Source organism: Astyanax mexicanus, chromosome 12 (assembly GCF_023375975.1).
Source record: "Astyanax mexicanus isolate ESR-SI-001 chromosome 12, AstMex3_surface, whole genome shotgun sequence".
Classification (NCBI taxonomy): Eukaryota; Metazoa; Chordata; class Actinopteri; order Characiformes; family Acestrorhamphidae; genus Astyanax; species Astyanax mexicanus.
Genome location: NC_064419.1, coordinates 11,222,549 through 11,245,638, shown reverse-complemented (window position 1 = coordinate 11,245,638; position 23,090 = coordinate 11,222,549). Strand labels below are relative to the sequence as shown.

Sequence of the window (23,090 nt, the reverse complement as noted above, 5' to 3'; positions counted from 1 at the left end):
AATCTAACACTTACACAATGCTTAGTAAGACAAAAAGATCTTATAAGAAAAGAAAATAAGTCTCCTTTACTTCCTAAGGTTTAGTTTTTTGCAGTGCATCAAACCAAGCTGAATTTTTTTGCTTGAATCTTTGCCACAGAAGTGGCATAGAGTTATCCAAAAGCAGTGTGTAAGACTGGTGGAGGAGAACATGCCAAGATGCATGAAAACTCTGATTAAAAACCAGGGTTATTCAACTAAATATTGATTTCTGAACTCTTAAAACTTTATGAATATGAACTTGTTTTCTTTGCATTATTTGAGGTCTAAAAGCTCTGCATCTTTTTTTTTTAAGTCACTTCAGACATTTTTCATTTTCTGCAACTAAATGCTCTAATAAATGACAATATTTTTATTTGGAATTTGGGAGAAGAGTTGTTCGTAATTGAAACAATAAAACAACTATATTCATTTTACTCAAACATAAAACTATGAATATCAAAAAAAAATCAGAGAAACGGATTCAGAAACTAAAGTGGTCTCTTATTTTTTTCCAGAGCTGTATAAAGTACTAAAGATCCAGACTTAAGTAAAAGTACAAGTAACTTAAATAGAATAAAATTTGAATCTCTTTGAATCCTTACGTGTGGAGCTTAAACACACTAAGAAAAGTAAGTACAGATTTGTACTTAAAAGAGTACAAAGCTTGTAGCTGGGGCTGTACCTTTTACTTTCAGTGAAAGTCTTTTTTTGTACCCATGGTTTTTGTGCCAGTAAAGATTATAAAAATTATAAACATTGTCATCAAATAAACATGGCACTAAAACTTGATGATCCAAAATTGTCTGGCTTTCAAATAAAACATGTGCAATTAAAGTATATATTGTTTATCAGTGCAGTGATACAGAATACTGAATGTACCTTTTGGCTGCAGGTTACAAATTTACAAAGTACAAATTTGTACTTCTTGCTGTTAGAAAAGACTTTGTACTTCAGAGGGAACAAATCTGACCCTGTAAAGACCAATACTGTTCCTTTGATGGTACAATTATGAAAAGTGTACCTTTGAGTACAAAAATGATATCGTACCTCTGTTTTTTTAGAGTGAAGAACACTTGAGCTTCTACTTATTAAGTTACTTGTTTTTTAGTACTTTATACATGTCTGGACTTTTGTGTAAGTAGTTTATAGTACAAAGTAGTAGTGAAGTACTGAAAGTAAAAGTACAGTACTGTGTTATTAGTGTAGTTATTACAGAAATCAGTGTAAAGTTCTCAGAGTTAAAGGCAGAACAGAAGCAGTGAGGTCGTCTTATAAGATCAGCTTGATTCACTCTTGATTCACCCCATGATGAGCAGCTTCATCAAACCCAGTGAACCCAATGCAGATCACCTACCACTCTGAGTTTAGTAATAATATGGGTTAAGAATGATTCCTAATATGTTTTGTATATTTTTTTTATAAGTAACGATGCAGCACACAAACAATATATCAGAGTAAAAGTATTAAACTCATCCTAAATATGTAGTTTATGGTGTGTTTTACTGATTTATTTCTATTTTTCTAAATTATTTTCCTCAGTTTATTTGATATGTCATTTTTTTTAAATCATCACTATCATCTATACTGTATATATAGCACTTTCCTCTCTCTGAATTCTCCTTCTATTCTCTCCCACTTCCTGTAAAATCTTTGAATAACTGCTGGCTGATGTGTTGTGACCCTGGCTCAGCCAATGAGATTCATAGCACTCCTTTAGCATGGAGATTGGACTCGAAGCTGCAGCACAGCTATCATGTTTCTGTTTCATTTTCTATTCATATCTACAGCCTTATTCATTTTCATTTCTTCTCTCTCTCTCTCTCTCTCTCTCTCTCTATCTGGCTCTGTTCATCCACACAAACTCTCTCTTTACATGATAATCAGAGATTCAGAGACTGTAGGCAGTTGGGCAGGTGGATTAGTTTAACTGATCAGAAGAAAAAGCTGGATATATGGGATGCAGGGAAAAAAAGAATCAATCCAATCCAGTCCTGTAAATCTAGACAGAAATGGAACACTGAGTGTGTGTGTGTGTGTGTTATTGTTAGCTGTGTGTTTCTTCCTGTGATTTAGTAGAATTTGTGGCTGCATTTACTGTATATCTGGCAACCAAAAATAGCTAGTCAAAAAATGCATTGGATTCCCATTAGCACTTACACAGCTTTGAAAAAAATAAAAAATAAATAAATAAGAGACCACTTTTTCTGTTTTAATAAGAGACCAGTTTCTGAATCAGTTTCTCTGATTTTGTGAGTAAAATGAACATTGTTGTTTTATTCCATAAACTACGGACAGGGTTTCTTCCAAATTCCAAATAAAAATCTTGTCATTTAGAGCATTTATTTGCAGAAAATAAAGAAATAAATGCAGAGCTTTCAGACCTCAAATAATGCAAAGAAAACAAGTTCATATTCATAAAGTTTTAAGAGTTCAGAAATCAATATTTGGTGGAATAACCCTGGTTTTTAATCACAGTTTTTATGCACCTTGGCATGTTCTCCTCCACCAGTCTTACACACTGCTTTTGGATAACTTTATGCTGCTTTACTCCTGGTGCAAAAATTCAAGCAGTTTAGTTTGGTTTGATGGCTTGTGATCATCCATTTGACTCTTGATTATATTCTAGAGGTTTTCAATTTGGTAAAATCAAAGAAACTCATAATTTTTTGTGTCCTCACTCGATTCGAAATAATCATGGTAAGAGTAGTGATCTTCAGTATAGTGCTGTGTAATGCACTCCTTAAAAAAAAAAACTATTGTTTTTGTTATTGTTATTGTTCGATTTTCCAGATTTCAACATTTATTAAAGAATGCAATCAAGGTAAAATGTTAATGTTTTTTGCAATATTTATTTGAGGTTATATCGCCCAGCACTCGCAGTGATGAAGTACTAGAGTGGTGTAATAAATTGTTAGTTTTTTTCTTCTGAGTAATAACACTCACCATTCAGTGAAAACACACAATCAGATACATGAGCATGCATTTCAAATGCTTTTAATGATAAAATAGTGCCACACACACCGTCCCACACACAGGGAAGCCACTGCTATTCTAGTAATGTTATCACCATGGCAACAGTGTTTTTTTTTTTTTTTTTTTACCAAAAACCAACATGTAAACACAGAGTTTGAGCAGTAAGAGAATGATAGCATGCTTTTAAGTTCTCACTTTAAATAAAAAAAAACATATTTAAAGCTTATAATATTTTAAACCAAAAATAAACTGAAAAGTAACATAACATGGGGTGGGGGGGCTGGTGGGTGTTGGAGTTTATAGCCTTCTCAAAGTCACAATTGCATCATACCACATATTAATTAACCATTAATTCAAGCTGTGCAGAGTTTCATCTACATTATGTCTATGTAAGACAAGATCCAAATCCCTATAGAAAGAGAGTGAATTGGTTTATAACAAAGAGCAACCCCCCATTAAGCTGCAGTAATTCCAGCCGTGATGATGCATTTTTACATTTAGAAATACAGGGGTGATTAGAAAAAAAAAACAGATAATAGATGTCTGAAATTTTGGGGTTGGACAATGAAACTAAAACAGCTGTCATGTTAATGTGGGAGATTTCATGGCTAAATTGGAGCAGTCTGGTGTCCAATCTTCATTAACTGCACATTGCACCAGTAAGAGCAGAGTGTGAAGGTTCAATTAGCAGAGTAAGAGCACAGTTTTGCTCTTAAAATATGGTGCATGTCTTGCTGGAGCATCTGTGATCAAGACAGCAAGTCTTTGTGATGTATCAAGAGCCACGGTATCCAGGGTAATGTCAGCATACCACTAAGAAAAATGAACCACATCCAACAGGATTAACTGTGGACGCTGTAAGAGGAAGCTGTCTGAAAGGGATGTTCGGGTGCTAACCCTGATTGTATCCAAAAAACATAAAACCACGGCTGCCCAAATCACGGCAGAATTCAATGTGCACCTCAACTCTCCTGTTTCCACCAGAACTGTCCGTCACCACAATAAATTATTGTGGTCTAAAACCAGGTGTTTCAGTTTCATTGTCCAACCCCTGTATATTAAGAATGCAATATATTTTAAGAATAATGATCTTATTCAGAAACATTATTTAGAATTTTATTCTGATTCTTATATACAAATTTAAAGCCACAAAACAAGGGATTTTTGCTTGATTTAAGTCATGTTAATACTTTATGATTATATATATATATTAAGAAATCTTACCAAGAAAAATATACTCACCCCATTGGCTCACCCCAGTTTTTTGTGGCTTAATTTAAGTATTTATATCTCAATTTACATATATTTTGATTAGTCCTTTTGAGACAAGGATATTTTTAATTTCAAATCTGTAAATTAATTTATTAAAATGCTTACTAAATGTTTTAGACCAGCATCAGTTTATTTAGACCAATCTACAAATCATTTTCTTTCTACTTTTTTCCCTTAGGATTCTCAGGTGTGTACATATTATTTGAAAGCTGTAAAGAAGCAGAAATAACATATTTGAGTGTTTGTGTGTGTGTGTGTGTGTGTGTGTGTGTTTGTGTGTGTGTGTGTGTGTGTGTGTGTGTGAATGATTGTACCTATGAGTCAGAGTAATAATGGTGTAAAATCTGTTACATAACTGTTACGTTGTTGTTTTTGTGAACTAACCCTCTCTCTCTCTCTCTCTCTCTCTCTCTCTCTCTCTCTTTCTCTCTTTCTCTCTCTCACTCTCTTTCTCTACAGACTCAGCTATAGTGAATGGAGTGTACTGGTCAGAAGCTCTGAATAAGGTCTTTGTGGATAATTTCGAGAGAGACCCGTCCCTCATCTGGCAGTACTTTGGCAGTGCTAAGGGCTTCTTCAGACAGTATCCAGGTGAATTAAGAGTTACATCTGTTCAGAGAAAGACAAGCAAGACCCTAACCTACTGTACATTCACCCAGCATTCTCCTCCTGGCATTTACCACTAGATGTGTGTGCAGTTGAGGGTTGGGCAGTATAACAGTAATCAGTATTAAGCTGTAGTTTAAAGGTCTCCTTCTGCCAAAATCTACTTTTTTTGTTCTTTGTGAAATACTATATTGTGTATATTGTATATACAGGCTGCACATCTTAACCTCCTTTGTCTGCAGTAGTTAGTAAAAGAAAATGTTCCGAAAAATGATCAATCGGTCAGTAAAAAGCACCATGTCTACATTAACCGTAAATTAATATTCATGGCCCCGCCCACGTTGGCTCGCGACCGCCCACAGGCAGAACTGAAGCCAGGCAGCAAACACCATCTCATCAGAAAGGAGCTAACAAGTTCAGAACAAGTTTGATCCTGTATTATTTGTGCAAATAACACATCAAAAATAGGTAGGTGTATGTTTAGAGCATTTATAATTGTTGTGCTATGACCCAATGGTCTTTTACAAATGAGGTACCTAGAATTCAAGCCATATTTTGGTTAAAAGCAGAGTTCAGTAAACAGTGTAAATTAGCTAATTAATAAATTATGTAGAGCTTCCCATTATCACATTATCTGTTATTTACTCATAAAAATAAATGAAATAGTTCTGTCTACACTAGCTAGTTAGCTAAATTGTGTAAGTAACTAAAGGCGTGCATCGTGATCTCCGGTGAATTCCACCAGTGATTTTTCCCAACAAAAGTAAACAGTGGGTAAATTAACTAATTGATGAGTATTTAGAACTTCCCCTGGTATAATTTAAAATGTAAAACTGCAACACTTCAAAAAATTAAATCATAGTTAAATTAAAGTTAAATTATATAATTTCAAGGCAATACATCTTATTTTTTTCTCTGATATAATTCTTACTAGATAATGAGTATTTAGAGCTTCCCATTATTACAGTGTTGTATAATTCAATCATTAAATCAATGCAAGAACACGGTTTGCACTTGTTACTATGCTAGCTAACTATCTTGGTTAAGTAACTATAGGTTTATATAGGATCTCCGGTGGATTTTCGTGTTTTACAGAGACTCTAAGGGTGTACTCACGCTAGGCAGTTCATGCTAGAGGTGTCACGATTTGGATATTTTATCGAAATCGATCAAAATGATGGCATGGTCTCGAGCATCGAAGTAAAAAAAATGATCGACGATCCCTCCGTTTAAGCTTTTATTATTTATTTTATGTTGCACAATTGCTGTTTTAATAGTGCACACTGCTGCTACCAAAAAAAGCCACTAGATGGCATTACATATATATTTTAATTAAATTATTTAAATTTGACCATTAGTGCCTAATGTGGTGTATTACAGATCACTTGTGTCACTTTGCATCACTTATATCACTTCCCACCTTTTGAAATAAGAGACTGTAAATTTGATGAATCAAACCAATAACTGACCATAGACTAATCTAAAACTGGCATAGGCCTCTCTGCTGTAAAAAAAAAGGAAAAAGAAAATTGAGAATCGAATCTTGACGCTAAAATTGGAAATAAAATCAAATCGAGGATTTAGAGAATTGTGACACCCCTAGTTCATGCCGTGCCTGGGCACAGTTAACCCACCCAATGGACGGCTTTCTGAACCATGCCCAGGCACAGTACACTGAACTTGGACTCGGGCACGGCGTGCTTGCAATGTGAGCGTGATCTGTGCCTGAGCACGGACCAAGATGATGTCAGTGATACTGTATTCTTGTAAACAAACATAGCGGTGTTGCGCTTTATATGTAACCATGCTTGACATAACTGTGACATTAAGCTCGTATTTCTAAGTAAGTTAAAGCAGATTATCTCCGCTTTTATCGCAAAGATGGTGTGTACACACTTCTGAGAGAGGGTGCTTTTCATGGCAGGGGTGTTGAATTTGGCACAACACCGACTCGCCCACTGAGCAATGAGTAATGACTTAAGAATGCTTGGGCACGGATTGTTTAAACTCAGTGTGAGTGCAGGCCAGTGGGGAGGGGGCAGAACCGTACTCCAGCAAAATTTAACTGAACTGTGCCTAGTGTGAGTGCACCCTTAGAGCTGCCTATAAATTTGACTATAGAGAAGAGGCAGCTAGATTCACTGCCTTGCAGTGCTGTCAGCCAATCAGAGGCAATCTTTTTTGCATGTTTGAATATTCATGAGCCAGAATCCTATCGTTCTTCCCCACCCACTCCTCCATCGGACTAAAGCAGGGTTATACTGGATTATAAAAAAAGCTCACATGACATTCATTCATACTGGAGACCATAACTAGACATTTTAAAATGAATGAAAAAACGATGGAATGAGACTTTTAAAATTAAATTTCTGACATTTAATGTGGCTTTAAGCAAAAAGCAATTTATTTTAAGTATGTTTTGGTAAATATCTGTGATGCCAGTTGCATTTCAAAGATTCATTTAGTTTGTAATTGTAATTTTAGGCTTGTATTGTGTGTGTGTGTGTGTGTGTGTGTGAGAGTGATCATGTGAGTGACAGTCAGAGAGGTGGGACACACCCTGAGTGTAATTAGCTTGGCTAGACCTGTCTCCCTCTAGACATCATGGTAGCCAGGCAAGCTGAGAGGCTTTAGTCAGATTGAGTGACGGCTGTTAGATAGAGAGAAAGAGGTGGGTGTGCCGGTTCAGTGAGGACAGCTCAATGTCTTGAAGGCTAGTTAGATTGTTTTTGTAGTTTTGTATTCCATAAACAAGCATGCATGGCTCACATACACATACAGGGGCTTGATACATTATTCATACTTCTTGAACTTTTCATATTTTGTCACATTACAATTACAATATAAGTGTATTTTATTGAGATTTTAAGTGATAGACCAACACAAAGTAGCACATAGCTGTAAAGTAGAATTAATAAAATCCTAATTTAATTAGTTAATAGATTCCAGCTGTGTGTAATTTAGTCTCAGTATAAATACAGCTGTTGAACAGCTAGTGAACAAACAGCATCATGAAGTTTAAAGCAGGGTTAGGTTTAAAAAAAAAAAAAAAAACATATCCCAAGCTTTAAGCATCCCAAGAAGTGCTGCTCCACAATCCATCATCCAAAAATTAACCCCAAATGAGTATTTTACACAACATGGCAATGGTTCACCCAAACTGACAGAGCAAGCAAGGAGAGCACTGGTCAGAGAAGCAGCCAATAGGCCCATGGTCACTCTGGAGGAGCTGCAAAAATCCACAGCTCAGGTGGAAGAATTTGTCAACAGGACAACTATATGGAAGAGTGGCAATAAAAAAAAAACACTGTTAAAAGAAAGACGTAAGAAGTGCTATTTGCAATTTGCCACTTTTTGCCTAAATGCAAAGCAGTATGCACTGTGAAGCATGGTGGTGGCAGCATCATGCTGTGGGGATGCTGTTTTTTTTCAGCAGATACAAGGAAAACTGGTCAGAGTTGATGAGAAGATAGATAAAGCTAAATACAGGGCCAGGGTTTGTATGGTCATTAAACCTGGAAAATTCATGGAATTTGAAAATTGCAATTTTAAGGACTGGATACATTTTTGAAAAAAAAAATACCCAGAAAGTCATGAACATTTGCAATCTATAAACGCGTGTTTTCATTTATTGACTGAGAGCTACAAATACGTATTTTGAGCTAAAAATATGTCAGCTCAGAATTACTTAATTCAGTAATTTAGCCCTACACAATGGAGCTCTCAGCATTTGATACACATTTTCGTATTAAAGATTGTGTCAACATTGCTTAAAGATTTTTTTTATGAAAGTTTTAGTTGATTTTTGGTTTTATTGTCCATGTCTGTACTGATATTTTAAAATTGTATGATCAAGAAAAAATGCCTGAAAAAGTCATGGAAATGTATTGGTTAAAAAGTGTATGAACCCTGCAGAGCAATCCTGGAAGAAACACTGTTGGAGGCTGTAAAAGACTTGAGACTGGGAAGAAGACTGACCTTCCAGCAAGACAATGACCCTAAACATACAGCCAGAGCTACAGTGGAATTAGATCAAAGAACATACATTTTAGTATTAAAGATTGTGTCAACATTGTTTAAATATTTTTTTTTTTTTTAAGAAAGTTTTAGTTGATTTTTGGTTTTATTGTCCATGTCTGCACTGTACTAATTTAAAATTATTTGATGAAAAAAAATGCCTTGAAGCCATGAAAAAGTCCTGAAAAAGTCATGGAAATGTATTGGTTAAAAAGTGTATGAACCCTGCAGGGCAATCCTGGAAGTAAACCTGTTGGAGGCTGTAAAAGAAGCTTGACCTTCCAGCAAGACAATGACCCTAAACATACAGCCAGAGCTACAGTGGAATGATTTAGATCAAAGAATATTCATGTTTTAGAAAGTCCAGACCCAAATCTCATTGAGCTTCTGTGGCAAGACATGAAAACTGCTGTTCACAGACACTCTCCATCCAATCTGGCTGAGCTTGAGCTGTTTTTAAAAAAAAAAGAATGAGCAAAAATCTCTTTAGTCTCTAGATGCGCAAAGCTGGTATAGTGAAAATCTACCAAGTATTACTGATATAGGGGACTTAATACTTTTGCACATAGCATTTTTCAGATTTGAATTTGCTTAAAACTTAAAAAAATATATATATATATATATCACTTGCATTACTCTTTACAATTATGTGCTACTTTTTGTTGGTCTAAATCAATTTAAAATCTCAATAAAATGCATTTAAGTTTGTTGTTGAAAGATGTGACAAAATGTTAAAATGTTACAGGGGTATGAATACTTTTGCAACACACTGTAACACAAAATCATAGTAATGGTTTATTATGCCCTTCTATACAGGTATAAAGTGGACGCCAGATGAACATGGTGTAATAGCGTTTGACTGTCGAAATCGAAAATGGTGAGTGTATACTTTTAATGACGGGACTCAATCCACCTATAAACGATCCTATGTTTATATAATATTCTAAAATGTGACCTACTTGTATTTTAATGTCATTTAAAGGTCGATAAAAGATATCGCACTCATCAGCTTTTACTGTCCTTTATTTTTTGTCTTTACAGGTACATACAAGCAGCTACATCTCCAAAAGACGTGGTGATTCTAGTGGACGTTAGCGGAAGCATGAAAGGCCTCAGACTAACCATCGCTAAACAGACAGTCTCTTCCATATTAGACACACTGGGAGATGATGACTTCTTTAATATTATTGCTGTGAGTATCAAACACAGTTCACTTTACACACTGCATGGTCCATAAATTAGATTTTTTGGATTTAAGTAAGTAAATGATGTGGGGTTGGTTGATGCTGCAGTTGTTCTGCAGGTTTAGGTTCAGCAACAGTATGTGCTGAAAGAATGAGGTCAGCTGACTACCTGAATATACTGAATATAGACCAGGTTATTCCATCAATGGATTGATTTTTTCTTCCCTGATGATCACGGCCATAATCCAAGATGAACAATGTCAGGATTCATGGTGCTGGTATTGTGTAAGAGTGCAGAGTGATTCAGGGAGCATGAGATCATCATTTTCACACATGGATTGAGAGAGAGTTCACCACAGAGTCCAGATCTTAACCTCACTGAGAATCTTTGGGATGTGCTGGATGGAGAAGAGCTGCTTTGTGCAGTGGTCAGACTCTACCATCATCAATACTGCTGCAAGATCTTGGTAAAAAATGAATCCAGCAACACTGGAATAAAATTAATCTTGTGACATTGCAGAAGCTTATTAAAAATGCTGCAATCAAAACTAAAGGTGGTCCAACAAAATATTAGAGTTTGTAAAAAAATTATACTTAATTGTACTTAAAACATATTGAGAAATGTCGAAGTATGCTGTAAATATACTAACAGATTTATGTACTCACCTAAAATATGAATAATATTAAAAGTATATTAATATTATGCTTTCGTAAAATATTTGAAAGTAAAATTTGATCATACTTTTTAAAAAAGTACAATATAGTGTATTTAAAAAAATAGACTTACTATGAAGTACACATTTAGTTTAATGTTATTCAATATAATACTCTAATACTTACAGTATATTCAAATATACTTTTTTGTACCTTTTTAGCAAGTTGTGTTAAAAACAACAGTTACAGTAGTTCACTTAAAGTACAATGTATCATTCAACTTTTTAAAAAGTAAATTAAACATTTACTACATTATTGGCCAATTTTAAATATATATATATATTTAAGTATTACAGTTAAAATGTATTACAATGCTCTGTAATTATAATTAGGAAAATATAAATAATTAAATTACAGGAAACAGTGTTGAATAACACATTTAAATGTCAAATAAAACATAGAAAGTAAATTTGTAACATATATTTTAAAATATATTAAAAATATATTAAAATATATTTTTATACTCAACAAAGTTAATACTCAAGAAGTGTGCTTCTTACAAAAGACAGGAACACGAGCCATATTTGTACTCTAATGTAAATATATGTAACACCAATTCTCAGTACATTTCTTATATACCTGGTGTATAATAGTGATTAAGTTGTAATACTCATTAAATGTATTATAATTTTATTGTAAGCATATCCTCGCTGTCCAATAAAAAAGACTTATCTCCAAAACAGCAACTTTACAGGAGAGAGAAAAAACCTTGTAAAGTTTCAATGGAAGTTAATGTAAAAAGAATTTAATTTCAGCTCATTTTGAAGAGTTTCTATTAGTTCGTTTATCAAGAAATTTTGGCCCAGTGTAAGAGACAATTTTTCGTTTTAAATTATGTAGCAAACTAAAAATAGACAGAAATGGAGATAAGTGTTCTTCATTGGACAGCGACAATGGGTTACATACATTAAGTAGTATGTTTAAATGTTACTTAAGTATATTTAAAATAGATCCATTTTAGTACATTTAAGTACAATTAGCAGTTACAATTTAAGTAAGACTTATATACATTTTAATACTGAGTTAAAATATAATAGAAAAGTACAAACAATTTTCCATTGTAGCACTCTTTGAACATACTGATTAATAATAGAGTGGCTACAAAAACACTTTAGTGCACTATAGCATAATATTGCATGGTATACTTGAATCTACTTTTTTCACTAGGGCAGGCAGTGTATTTAGCAGAGTATCAGACATGTGCCAGCACTGCAGAGCATAAAATCATGCAGATATGGGTCAGCAACTGGAGCAAAATTTCATATTAACCATCAGATGGAAAAGCAAAAAATTGATTTTAAGTGTAGCATGATTGTTAGTGCCAGATGGGGCTGCATTTTTTGGAGATTTTCATGGAAACCTCTACAAATCTATAGAGTTATACCTACCGTTATGAACATCTTCTACTAAATTCCACTAAAATATAATTCACAAAACCATCACATGGTACGTACTTCATTCTTATCAAAACAATTGCTTAGTATTTTTTTTTTTGAGAAGTAGGCTGAGCAATTGTATAGCCTTTAAGTGGACCACCTGCTGTTCACTGATGCAGTCTCTATCTTTAGTGCCAACACACTTACTTGCAGGCGATTATATAGCCTGTAATTTACTACACCCACACTCTGTACATATAGTGAACTCTCACTGACTACAGTGAGAAAGTCTTTAGTAAAGGGGACACTTTGATTTGAGCATTTAGAGAGTACATTCAGTACAGTCACTGCCAAAATCTGTAATATATAGACAAAAGAACTATAGGGGTATTAAAACAGCATTTATTCAGCTTTTGCTGGATTTTGATTGGATTCAGTGACAATAGTTGAAGGGCCCTACCTTACACCTGGTGCAAGGTGCATCGTGAAGCTCATTACTACCTTACAACCTGTCAACAGTCTATTTTCATGCCTTGCTTTCTTGCACTCGAAATAGCATCGGAGTTTAAGAATAAAAATGGAAGACCACAGGAACAGTTCTTGTTAAGCCCAGAAGTGGCAGGTCAAGAAAAATATCAGAAAGGCAGAGAAGAAGAATGGTGAGAACAGTCAAGGACAATCCACAGACCACCTCCAAAGAGCTGCAGCATCATCTTGCTGCAGATGGTGTCACTGTGCATCGTCAACAATACAGCGCACTTTGCACAAGGATAAGCTGAATGGGAGAGTGATGCGAAAGAAGCCATTTCTGCCTGAGGTATGCAAAAGCACTTTCCCATTATTCTCCCATACAGCTTCTCCTTGTGCAAAGTGCGCTGTATTGTTGACTGATGCACAGTGACACCATCTGCAGCAAGATGATGCTGCAGCTCTTTGGAGGTGGTCTGTGGATTGTCCTTGACTGTTCTCATCATTCTTCTTCTCTGCCTTTCTGATATTTTTCTTGGCCTGCCACTTCTGGGCTTAACAAGAACTGTTCCTGTAGTCTTCCATTTCCTTACTATGTTCCTCACAGTGGAAACTGACAGGTTAAATCTCTGAGACAACTTTTTGTGTCCTTCCCCTGAACAACTATGTTGAACAATCTTTGTTTTTAGATCATTTGAGAGTTGTTTTGATGAGCCCATGATGCCACTCTTTAGAGGAGATTCAAATAGGAGAACAACTTGCAATTGGCCACCTTAAATACCTTTTCTCATGATTGGATACACCTGGCTATGAAGTTCAAAGCTCAATGAGGTTACCAAACCAATTTTGTGCTTTAGTAAAAAGTAGTTAGGAGGATTCAAATCAATAAAATGATAAGGGTGCCCATACTTTTGCACTGGTCAAATCTTGGTTTAATGCATATTGCACATTTTCTGTTAGTACAATAAACCTCATTTAAATTCTGAAATATTACTGTGTCCATCAGTTATTACATATATCAAACTGAAAGGGCTGTTGCAAACACCCAAATATTTAGAACTAAAATGATTAAGATTAATAGGGAGGCCAAACTTGGCCAAATCTGGCTTTACAGTCTAGTCCATGAATAACTGTACAGTCTGATGGGTAAACTGTATGTTTGAAACTTTGGCACTTTTGTCAGAAATACAGATTTCTGTATAGACTATTTCAAAATCTTTTAAAGTAAGAAAAAGTAAGAAAAATTCAGATCACTATTAGAATTATGGTACTGGTCACTGATTTGATGAATATGTTGGCATATATGCTAAACTAAAAGTCATCTGACACTTAAGATATAAAGATGTCTGGTCTGTCATGTCTGTGTGGAAGGAAGGTTGTAGGAATGGAAGAGATTACACAGTAATTGGACTTCGAGTGTCACAGAGAAGAGAAGCAGACAGTAATGGAGACAGGAGATGGGTGAGAGAGGTATGACTGTGAGAAAGTGTCTGAAAGGGGGGGGGGGAATAGGAGAATTCTTCTTCTCCTAATTTTCAATTCAAAGTGGATTGTCAATTCAGCAAGTCGTATTCTGGGCCAATTAGATCACATTGGAATGAGCTGATTTGACTTGCAAAACAGTGTTTTTTTGTGCTGGACCCGTCCTCCGGGCCATGATATTATCACATCTCGGTTTGATGATCTTTGATGGATTCGAATGTTTCCCATTTGGTCTCGGGCCAATTTGCCGAGCTTCCTTTTCACAGAAATCATTAGTCTGTTTTATATTGCGTAATCATAATCTTGTTAGCGATAGCAAAAGCTTCTTTTTCACCACGTGTTGTCAGAAAGACAGATGAAACAGTCTGATGGGCCTTATTTTAGTGATCTACGTATAGTGCACCGGCCAATTGTGCATTGTGCAGCTGGATTTAGAGCGTGACAGTATGTGTTTGGTATCGTAAGGCCACAAAAAATATGCCTTGTGCAGCTCAAAAGGAGCACAAGGCATTGTATAATTCTCCATAAACCAATCAGTGTGTCTTTTGCCATTCCCTGTAAGACCAAGATGTGCTCTGACTTTGGCACGTTGGTTTTAAAGGGAACAGCAATGTTATTTTATTCTTTACTTCTGTTAATTGTTGATGTAAAACCTAGTTTTGTTCTCTGCAGTGCATTTGTTTTTGTGTGTAACAAGAAGGAGTGTACATTTGCTCCTGCATAGCTAAGATAGGATTGGGTGACTGACTGTTGACTGTTGTCAGGATTTAAATCAGTCAGTGGTGCACTGTATTGTATTTCATGCTGCCATGCTAAAAACACACCAGAAATTTACCTGAACACACCTGTCAGTCCTGATGTTGTCAGTCTGCCTATCTTGGACTCTAGTATTCCCAAGACATACCTGTGCTCAACCCTCCAGACATGCTGGATCACGTGATGCATCAGCGTTCCGGCTCATTGTGCTAATGTGATTGCTCACACCTGGACTTATGAGTATAAATAGGCCCCTGCTTACACTCTCTACTTGCCTGGTATTGAACCTGTTTTATATGTTTTACACTTTTGTCTGCAACCCTTTGTGGTTTGTTTGTTGTGGTTTGTTTGTTGTGGTTTTGTTTCCAGTCCAACATGCCCATGGTCGTTAATATATTCCTAAACTCTGAGGCTATGTTAACGGTTCGGTTGCAAGCCGTGAAAGTAGTCTGTTAACAGGGTGTAAGATAGCAATGAGCATTGCAACATGCCTTGCACTGGGTGTACGATACGGCCCAATGACAGACTCCGGTGCTCATTCTTCTGTCAAAATAATAGTTTCGTCAGAAGGCTTTGATCTGAACAATAGTTCTTCATGTGCACTGAACAGAGGCAAGTGTTTTCCTTGCACAACTGGTGTCTCTGCACTTGTTGGAGAGTGTGCATCTCGTAGCCTTACACTGAGATTACCGCGGTACACGCGGCATGGCGGGGTGGGACCGCATCGTTTTCTCATTTACTTTGAAGTCTAATTTCTAGTCATGCATTAAATTAACAATATTATCAGAAGAAACCAGGCAGTTAGTTGGGTGGTGGCGTTGGAGTGGAGTGGGGGGGTTAAGCCGTGGAGCCGCAGATGGCGGGAGAGGAGAGCTGGAAGCCATGCAGAAAATGAAGAGGGAAGAAAGGGCTGATTATCGGGGATGGAGGGATGGAAGGATGGAGGAGTGTAAGGAATGCACTCATGCCTTACACGGGATCTGGTGCTGCTTCTGCGCAAATGAGCCGCTGGCTACCAGTTGTGCTTTTAAGACTATAACAGCCGATTCTACAGATACTCTTCAGATTAGACATACACATAGTATACAGTATAAGAGAATGCTGTTAAATGGATACACAAATGCAAAGGAACAGCTAACAGTGTGTGATTGTTAGCGTCTGTTTTTTTGTGCAGTAATCTACCAGGCTTTTATCCCTCTTTTTTTTTTTCCTTTTCATATGGCAATCACTGTTTCAGTGTGTCCTGATAATTAGCCATTCTTGTTAGCGACATCCTTATACCGCTAATAGTCCTCTGTGGCTTACGCTGATCTGATTACATAATAAAAACCATGCCAAGTATTTCATTTTCTCTTAATAGAGCCACCCCTCCCTCTCAAAAGCTGTCAGACGTACACACATTCGCGCATAAATTAGCAAATTATCTGCGGGGATCGAGCCACAGGTTGCGTTGTAGCAACTGTTGAAATAGGGTAAACAAACAGTAAGGTTTTATTTAAAGAAGCAAATAATGAGCCTGGTTTAATTAGTCGTGTTTTCTCCTCCCTTTTGCTTAAATGTGTGCAGTACAACGAGGAGCTTCATTACGTGGAGCCGTGCCTCAATGGGACTCTGGTGCAAGCTGACGTCACCAACAAAGATGTAAGTCCATGTTTCCTCAGTTATTTGTGTTTGTGTGTCTAGTTTTTTCGTACATTATATATCAGCACTGTATAACCTTAATTCAATTCAAGGCCTCCCGAGTGGCGCAACTGTCAAAGTGCCACTGTTTTTGTAAGACATTGTAATTTGCCTTTGGTTACTCTGGGTGGGTAGAATAGCCTAGAACATCCTACATATTCTCTTGCCATGAGCACACTGGACAGCTTCAGCCTTACTCACAAAATAACACCCATGACATTTGTTATGTAAGTGTAGAAAAAAAAAAAACTAATAAATATTAGTAGTGTCAATCGATATAAAATGTAATCAGATTGATTATGACAATTTTCTGTGATTACCTGTGAATAATCACACTTGTTCTTCTTAAGATGCAGGTTTTTATAATGGATATTTACATGTAAATAAAATAATCAATATAATAAATGTAAAATGCAATTATATTTAAATTACAGGCCAAAAGTTTGGACACACCTTCTCTTTTTCAATGTGTTTTCTTTATTTTTATGATTATTTACATTGTAGATTCTCACTGAAGGCATCAAAACTATGAATGAACACGTGGAGTTTTATGTACTTAACAAAAAAAAAGTAAAATAACTGGAAAACATGTTTTATATTCTAAATTCTTCAAAATAGCCACTCTTCGCTCTGATTACTGCTTTGCACACTCTTGGCATCATTCTCACAATGAGCTTCAAGAGGTGGCCACCTGAAATGAAAAGTTTTCCAACAGTCTTGAAGGAAGGAGTTCCCAGAGGTGTTTATTAGCACTTTTTACCTCTTTGCCCTAGTGGTGTCAATCAAAATATGACACTGGAATAAAGAATGCATGACAAATTTGATATAGGAAACGTATTTTTTTTACTTTATTATACATTATACATCTCAGCTTGGTTTTAAGTATTTCTGAATTAGTACTTAATTTGCTGAGTATAAAAGGGCATTTTTACACCTGTAGTTTGTTTCTATGGTCCGGATCAGTTGATGAGTTCCTTTTTTTGGAGCATTTGTCCCTCTGCTTGGTTTAGTTTCACACAGGCACAAACCTAAATGCACCAACATGCGCACCAATAAACCATGCGAGCACATTGTATTCTCTGATTGGTCAGAGCTATGTGACACGGGAGCAAGAAAGTAAATATATTGAGAAGATTCTGTTTTCCAGCACATATATCTGTGCAGTGTGAAGCTTCTTTATCACAGAACACAAAAAAAAAATGTGCAGCTGTGCTTTCAAACACAGTGTTTTCAATGGGACTTGCTACGCGGATGTGAGCAGTGAATGCTGCACATTACTGCATGTGTAAACAGCATGGAGCAGCAGAGACAGCGTTTGTTCAGAATACAGTCATATGAAAAAGTTTGGGCACCCCTATTAATCTTAATCATTTTTAGTTCTAAATATTTAGGTTGTTCAACATAGTTGTTCAGGGGAAGGATACAAAAAGTTGTCTCAGAGATTTAACCTGTCAGTTTCCACTGTGAGGAACATAGTAAGGAAATGGAAGACCACAGGGACAGTTCTTGTTAAGCCCAGCAGTGGCAGGCCAAGAAAAATATCAGAAAGGCAGAGGAGAAGAATGGTGAGAACAGTCGAGGACAATCCACAGACCACCTCCAAAGAGCTGCAGCATCACCTTGCTGCAGATGGTGTCACTGTGCATCGATAAACCTCATTTCAATTCTGAAATATTACTGTGTCCATCAGTTATTAGATATATCAAACTGAAATGGCTGTTGCAAACACCCAAATATTTAGAACTAAAAATGATTAAGATTAATAGGGGTGCCCAAACTTTTTCATATGACTGTATCAGTATATTATCTGGCTAATATATATGATTACACTGCGTTTTATTAGTAGTTTAGCTAAATTAAAAAGAAGTATATTTGATAGCTGGTTCAGATCAAGACCAGATCATGTTTTCACCTCAAGACAACATGCTGCAGAAAAAAATCCATGTGTTGGGCAGGGGTCAAACTTGGTGGCGTAGATAATTTGCACTAAACATAAATTATGTGTTACTGATTCCAAACTAATCATGTGCTTTAATGCTTTAATTTTGACAGCCCTAATAAATATATAGACGTGAACCAGGAAAAATACCGTAGATTTGTGTATTATACAATACACAACCCTTGCAACTTCTATATTTTTTACTTTTCAGACTTTCAGTCTACAATCAGTTATTTATATTGCAAAAAAAAAACAGTGTATTATGTAAGTATTATGCAAAAATCTTTATTATAAATAGAAAATAAAATGTCTGATTTGCATAAGTACTAAGTCCTCACAAGGGGTTTGCCAGAAGGCACCTGAACGTCTCTCAGACCATAAAGCAGGAAAATCCTCCGGTCTGATGAAATAAAGATTGAGCTATTTGGCCACAATTCCCAACAGTATGTGTGGAGGAATCCAGGCACTGTGCAGCACTTCATTAAGTCCATCCCTGCAGTCAAGCGCAGTTATGGAGGCATCATGTTGTGGAGATGTTTTTTTGTTACAGACACTAAGAGAGTACTCAGGATAGAGGGTAAGAGCAATCCTGAGTGACAAGCTGTTTCAGAAGGATCAGACTATCAGGTTGAGGCTACTAGGTTTACTTTTTTTTACAATTTTGTTAAGCTGGAACAATTTTACCAAGAAAAGGATGCTCTAGTATCGTATTGGGTCATATCTAGCCTGGATACAGGATGATACACATTTGGGCATGGAGGTATACAATAGAACACGAGAGGGAGTGTGTAGTTGGAAATAAGCGAAGATGGTAACATTAGGACCGTAAATAACGCTAATACTCTCCTCTCCTGCTTTGTGGAGTCGTCTTCAGGTGAAAGCTGCAAAGTTTTTGAGCATTTCTGCTTGTTTTGCTGGGTGATGTTGGTTTTAGCTAGCCAGCTGGACTGTGGTTAGGTTAGCGTAGCTTGCTTTAGCTCAGCATTAGCTTAGCGTAGCTTAGCCTAGCCTGGCTGGTTAGCGTTCTGGCTGACAGACGGCAGTAAAGGAGTGATTTTCTTTCCCGTTTTTCCACAAAAGACGAGCCAGCGCTAGTCTGTGCTAAGCTAACGCTGCTGCGGGTGTACTGTGTGTATACGCCGTTACTCGTCAACGATTTGCCGGAGTGATACAGGTTTAGTGTGAGAAGGCCGTGGTGTTATCACATATATCAGCACGGCTAGAACACTTCTCAACCAATCAGATTGTGAGGTCGGAACTAACTGTTGTATAGAGGTTCAGTGACACACAACAGATAATTTCTCCAGCAGTTTGGGCAATGTGTCACTCTTACAGCAAAGATTCAATCGATGCGCTCATCACAAGGCCTTCATGATTAAACCCAACTGTTGTCGAATCCCACACAGAACCTGTGTTCATCATTTAACAAAGGCAATAGATAAAGGGCAAATAGTTTACATATAAGTGCATCTCAAAAAATGAATTTCATTGAAAAGTTACTGTATCAAACATGCAGAGTGATCAATTTTAAGTGTTTATTTATTTTATTGTTGATGATTATGACTTACAGCCAATGAAAACCCAAAAATCAGTGTCTCAGAAAAAGAGAACATTAAATAAGACCAGTTGGTACTTTTGGCAGTGTGAGCAGAGGTGGAAAAAGTACAAAAAAATTGTAATTAAGTAAAAGTACCTTTACTTTGCTAAAAATCTACTCAAGTAAAAGTTAAAAAGTACTCAATTTAAAATGTACTTTGAGGAAAAGTTACATAGTTACTTTTAATTATTTGATGTAAAAAAGTACAACAATTATAAATTAAATTGTTTTTAATTAACCATTATTCCACATAATAATTTGGATCTTTCAGGCAGTATTTGTTCAGACCCCCCCATAACACAATTTCAAGAACAAGTATCATAGGTTTCTATGATCCATTTTTTTCTTTACCGTTAAAAGGTTATGGTCATACAGGTGACTATAAACTGTGTTTTTTATCATTTTACAGGTCATTGTTTTACCTTAACTTCCCATTGTTATACTTTAACTGCTATTTACATGTTTTTTTTAACATTCAAGCAGATTGTTTTATGATAAAAATACTCACCACCTTGCTTTCGCAGGTTTGATGTGGACGTTTTAAAAGCTGACAGCTCTGTCCGGCGGGGCACATTTATTTTTTACTCAGTAATTGGGAGTTTTCCAAAGTAGCAAAGTAAATTACTTGTGTCAAAATGTACTTGAGTAAAAGTAAAATTACCTATTTTAAAAACTACTTTAAAAATTAAAAATTACTCATAAAATCTCCTTAATTACAGTAACTTGAGTAAATGTAATTCATTACTTTCCACCTGGAAAATGAAATCTGCATCTCCATAAAAGTTCTCAGCCGAGGAAAGCATGAAGTGCTGCAAAATGGAAAAGCAGATTTTTTTTTTCAGCAGGAATTAATAATAATAATCAAAAATAAAATATATAAAGGCTCAATATAGATCACTCTGTGTGTAATATATATCTACATCTATATAATATATTGTATATATGTATGTCTAACAGTAAAGGATTTCTCACCAAGAGGTACGCTACACAAACATAGCCTTTGAGAGCCTTCTTATAGAGCAGAGGTAGAAGCTCATTTATAACCTCCAGTATCTGGCCAGACAACATAGGTAAACATTTTAAAATCTGACATAAATGCATGCTGAGTTGTAGCAAATGCATGTTAAATATTACATTATATTTGATATTAAATATTTCCAAAAAACAGCTCATTACAATGCAGATTTTTATAAACTTCTGTTTAATACCACAATTGCAATCGTAAGTAAAAGAGAATTTATACCATGTTCTGCCAGTGTCATTGTCTGACATTAAAACAAACAATTGTAAAACAAATATAATGACATTTATGACGTTACTCACAGTGTACATAATTCAATATGTAAGCACGTAATTACATTGGAATAGTGCAGTGAAATGAAGGAACTCTCATTTACCCTTTGGGGTAATCTGATTATATTTGCCATCATGGGAACAATATGTTCCATCATGGATGCATCAGTGATCTGCTCCTCAAAACAATCTGCACTTTCAACCTTGCATAACCTTCACATACTGTACAATACACAGTTAACACTTCATCTTCACACAGAGGTTTCTGTAAAGAAACAGTAGCATTGTGTTTGAAAAAAAAAATAGTAAATTCATTCTTCTCTTGTTTGTTTGCTTGCATGTGTTTTTTCTTTCTTTTTCTTGGCGAGGTCTCCCTAAAGGTGCAACAGGGCTTTTTTATCTTACAGGAGGATGTACATAATTCCTGCAGAGCCGCATATCTATAATGTAATCTGCAGTCCTGCTCCTGCACCGCACCCTTTTTTACACTTTCAACAGTCGAGCGATTAACACTGAATATCACACAGCTATCACTGCTGTCACTGCTGTCTGATGCTGTCTTTGAGCTATCAAAGCCAAATCACAGCTTTCTGAAACTATTCCCTGCCAGAACACACCTGTTGTACCACACCCTCTAATAGCATATACCAGTTCTGTCTCTCTTTCTCTTTCTCTCTCTACGTTTTTTCTTTTATTCCCTGTATTCTCGCCCATACACACATAGTACAGAGTTATAAACAGACGAAGTGTGTTTATTTTACAGAAAACAGGGAGTGAGACAATATAGGGTCCGTTTTCGAGACTAGTTTTGAGCTCTGTCTGGATGGGATTAGTTTCTCAGGGGTCCTGGAGTAATTTTCTCTTTTATAGGTGGTCATCTGTGATTTTATTCCCATCTGGAACGACCATGTATGTGTTTTTCTCAAATGTCCTCTGAAAAAAAAAAATACAGGCTGAGTTACCTACTGTTTTTTGCTGAACTCCATTGTTATAAGGTAATTTTAGTCCCGTCTAGACAGACATCTCTGAGTTTCGTCTCCTCGCGTTTAATAAAGTAGCTAATTGTTCACTTCAGTGCACCGTAATTACACTTTGGACCCGTGTTTCCATTGAGATTCAAGTAAACACAAAAGCGAGTGAAAATGGAGGAGCTACTGAACACCATGTCATGTGAATGAGAAAGCCGAAAAAAAAATACTCACTTGTCCTCCTGTTATTTCAGTTGCAGTCCAGATGCAAGAGTTTTATCACTGAGTAGAAGTGTGAAATATTTTTCACAGACAGACGTCTCCCTGAGAAACTATTCCTGTCCAGATGGGGCTATTGTATGTGTTTGTCACAGACATCCTCGGAAATTAATTACAGGCTGAATTACCTACAGTTTTTCACTGAACTCCATTGTTAAAAGGTAATTTTAGTCCCATCTAGACAGACATCTCTGAGTTTCGTCTCCTCGGGTTTAATAAAGTAGCTAATTGTTCACTGCAATGCACCGTAATTACACTTTGGGTGCACGTTTCCACGGAGATTCCTGTAAACACAACAGTTGAAAAGTGGAAATGGAGGAGCTACTGAACGCAATGTCATGTGACCGAGAAAGCCGAAAAAAATAGCAGTCCGGATGCAAGAGTTTTATCACTGAGTAGAAGTGTAAAACATTTTTCACAGATGTCCTTTTGAGAAACTAATCTCGTCCAGATAGGGCTATTGTA

At 36.2% G+C, this 23,090-nt stretch overlaps 1 protein-coding gene across 1 annotated transcript in view; it reads left to right on the top strand.

Moving 5' to 3' along the window:
• Positions 1 to 23,090, top strand: part of cacna2d3a (calcium channel, voltage-dependent, alpha 2/delta subunit 3a) — a 413,801-nt gene that overhangs the window by 178,301 nt on the left and 212,410 nt on the right. Inside the window, exons 6-9 of the mRNA XM_049485574.1 lie at positions 4,726 to 4,857; positions 9,706 to 9,766; positions 9,931 to 10,081; positions 16,436 to 16,510. Of these exons, the coding sequence (XP_049341531.1) occupies positions 4,726 to 4,857; positions 9,706 to 9,766; positions 9,931 to 10,081; positions 16,436 to 16,510 (419 nt within the window). The remainder of the gene's footprint in view (positions 1 to 4,725; positions 4,858 to 9,705; positions 9,767 to 9,930; positions 10,082 to 16,435; positions 16,511 to 23,090) is intronic.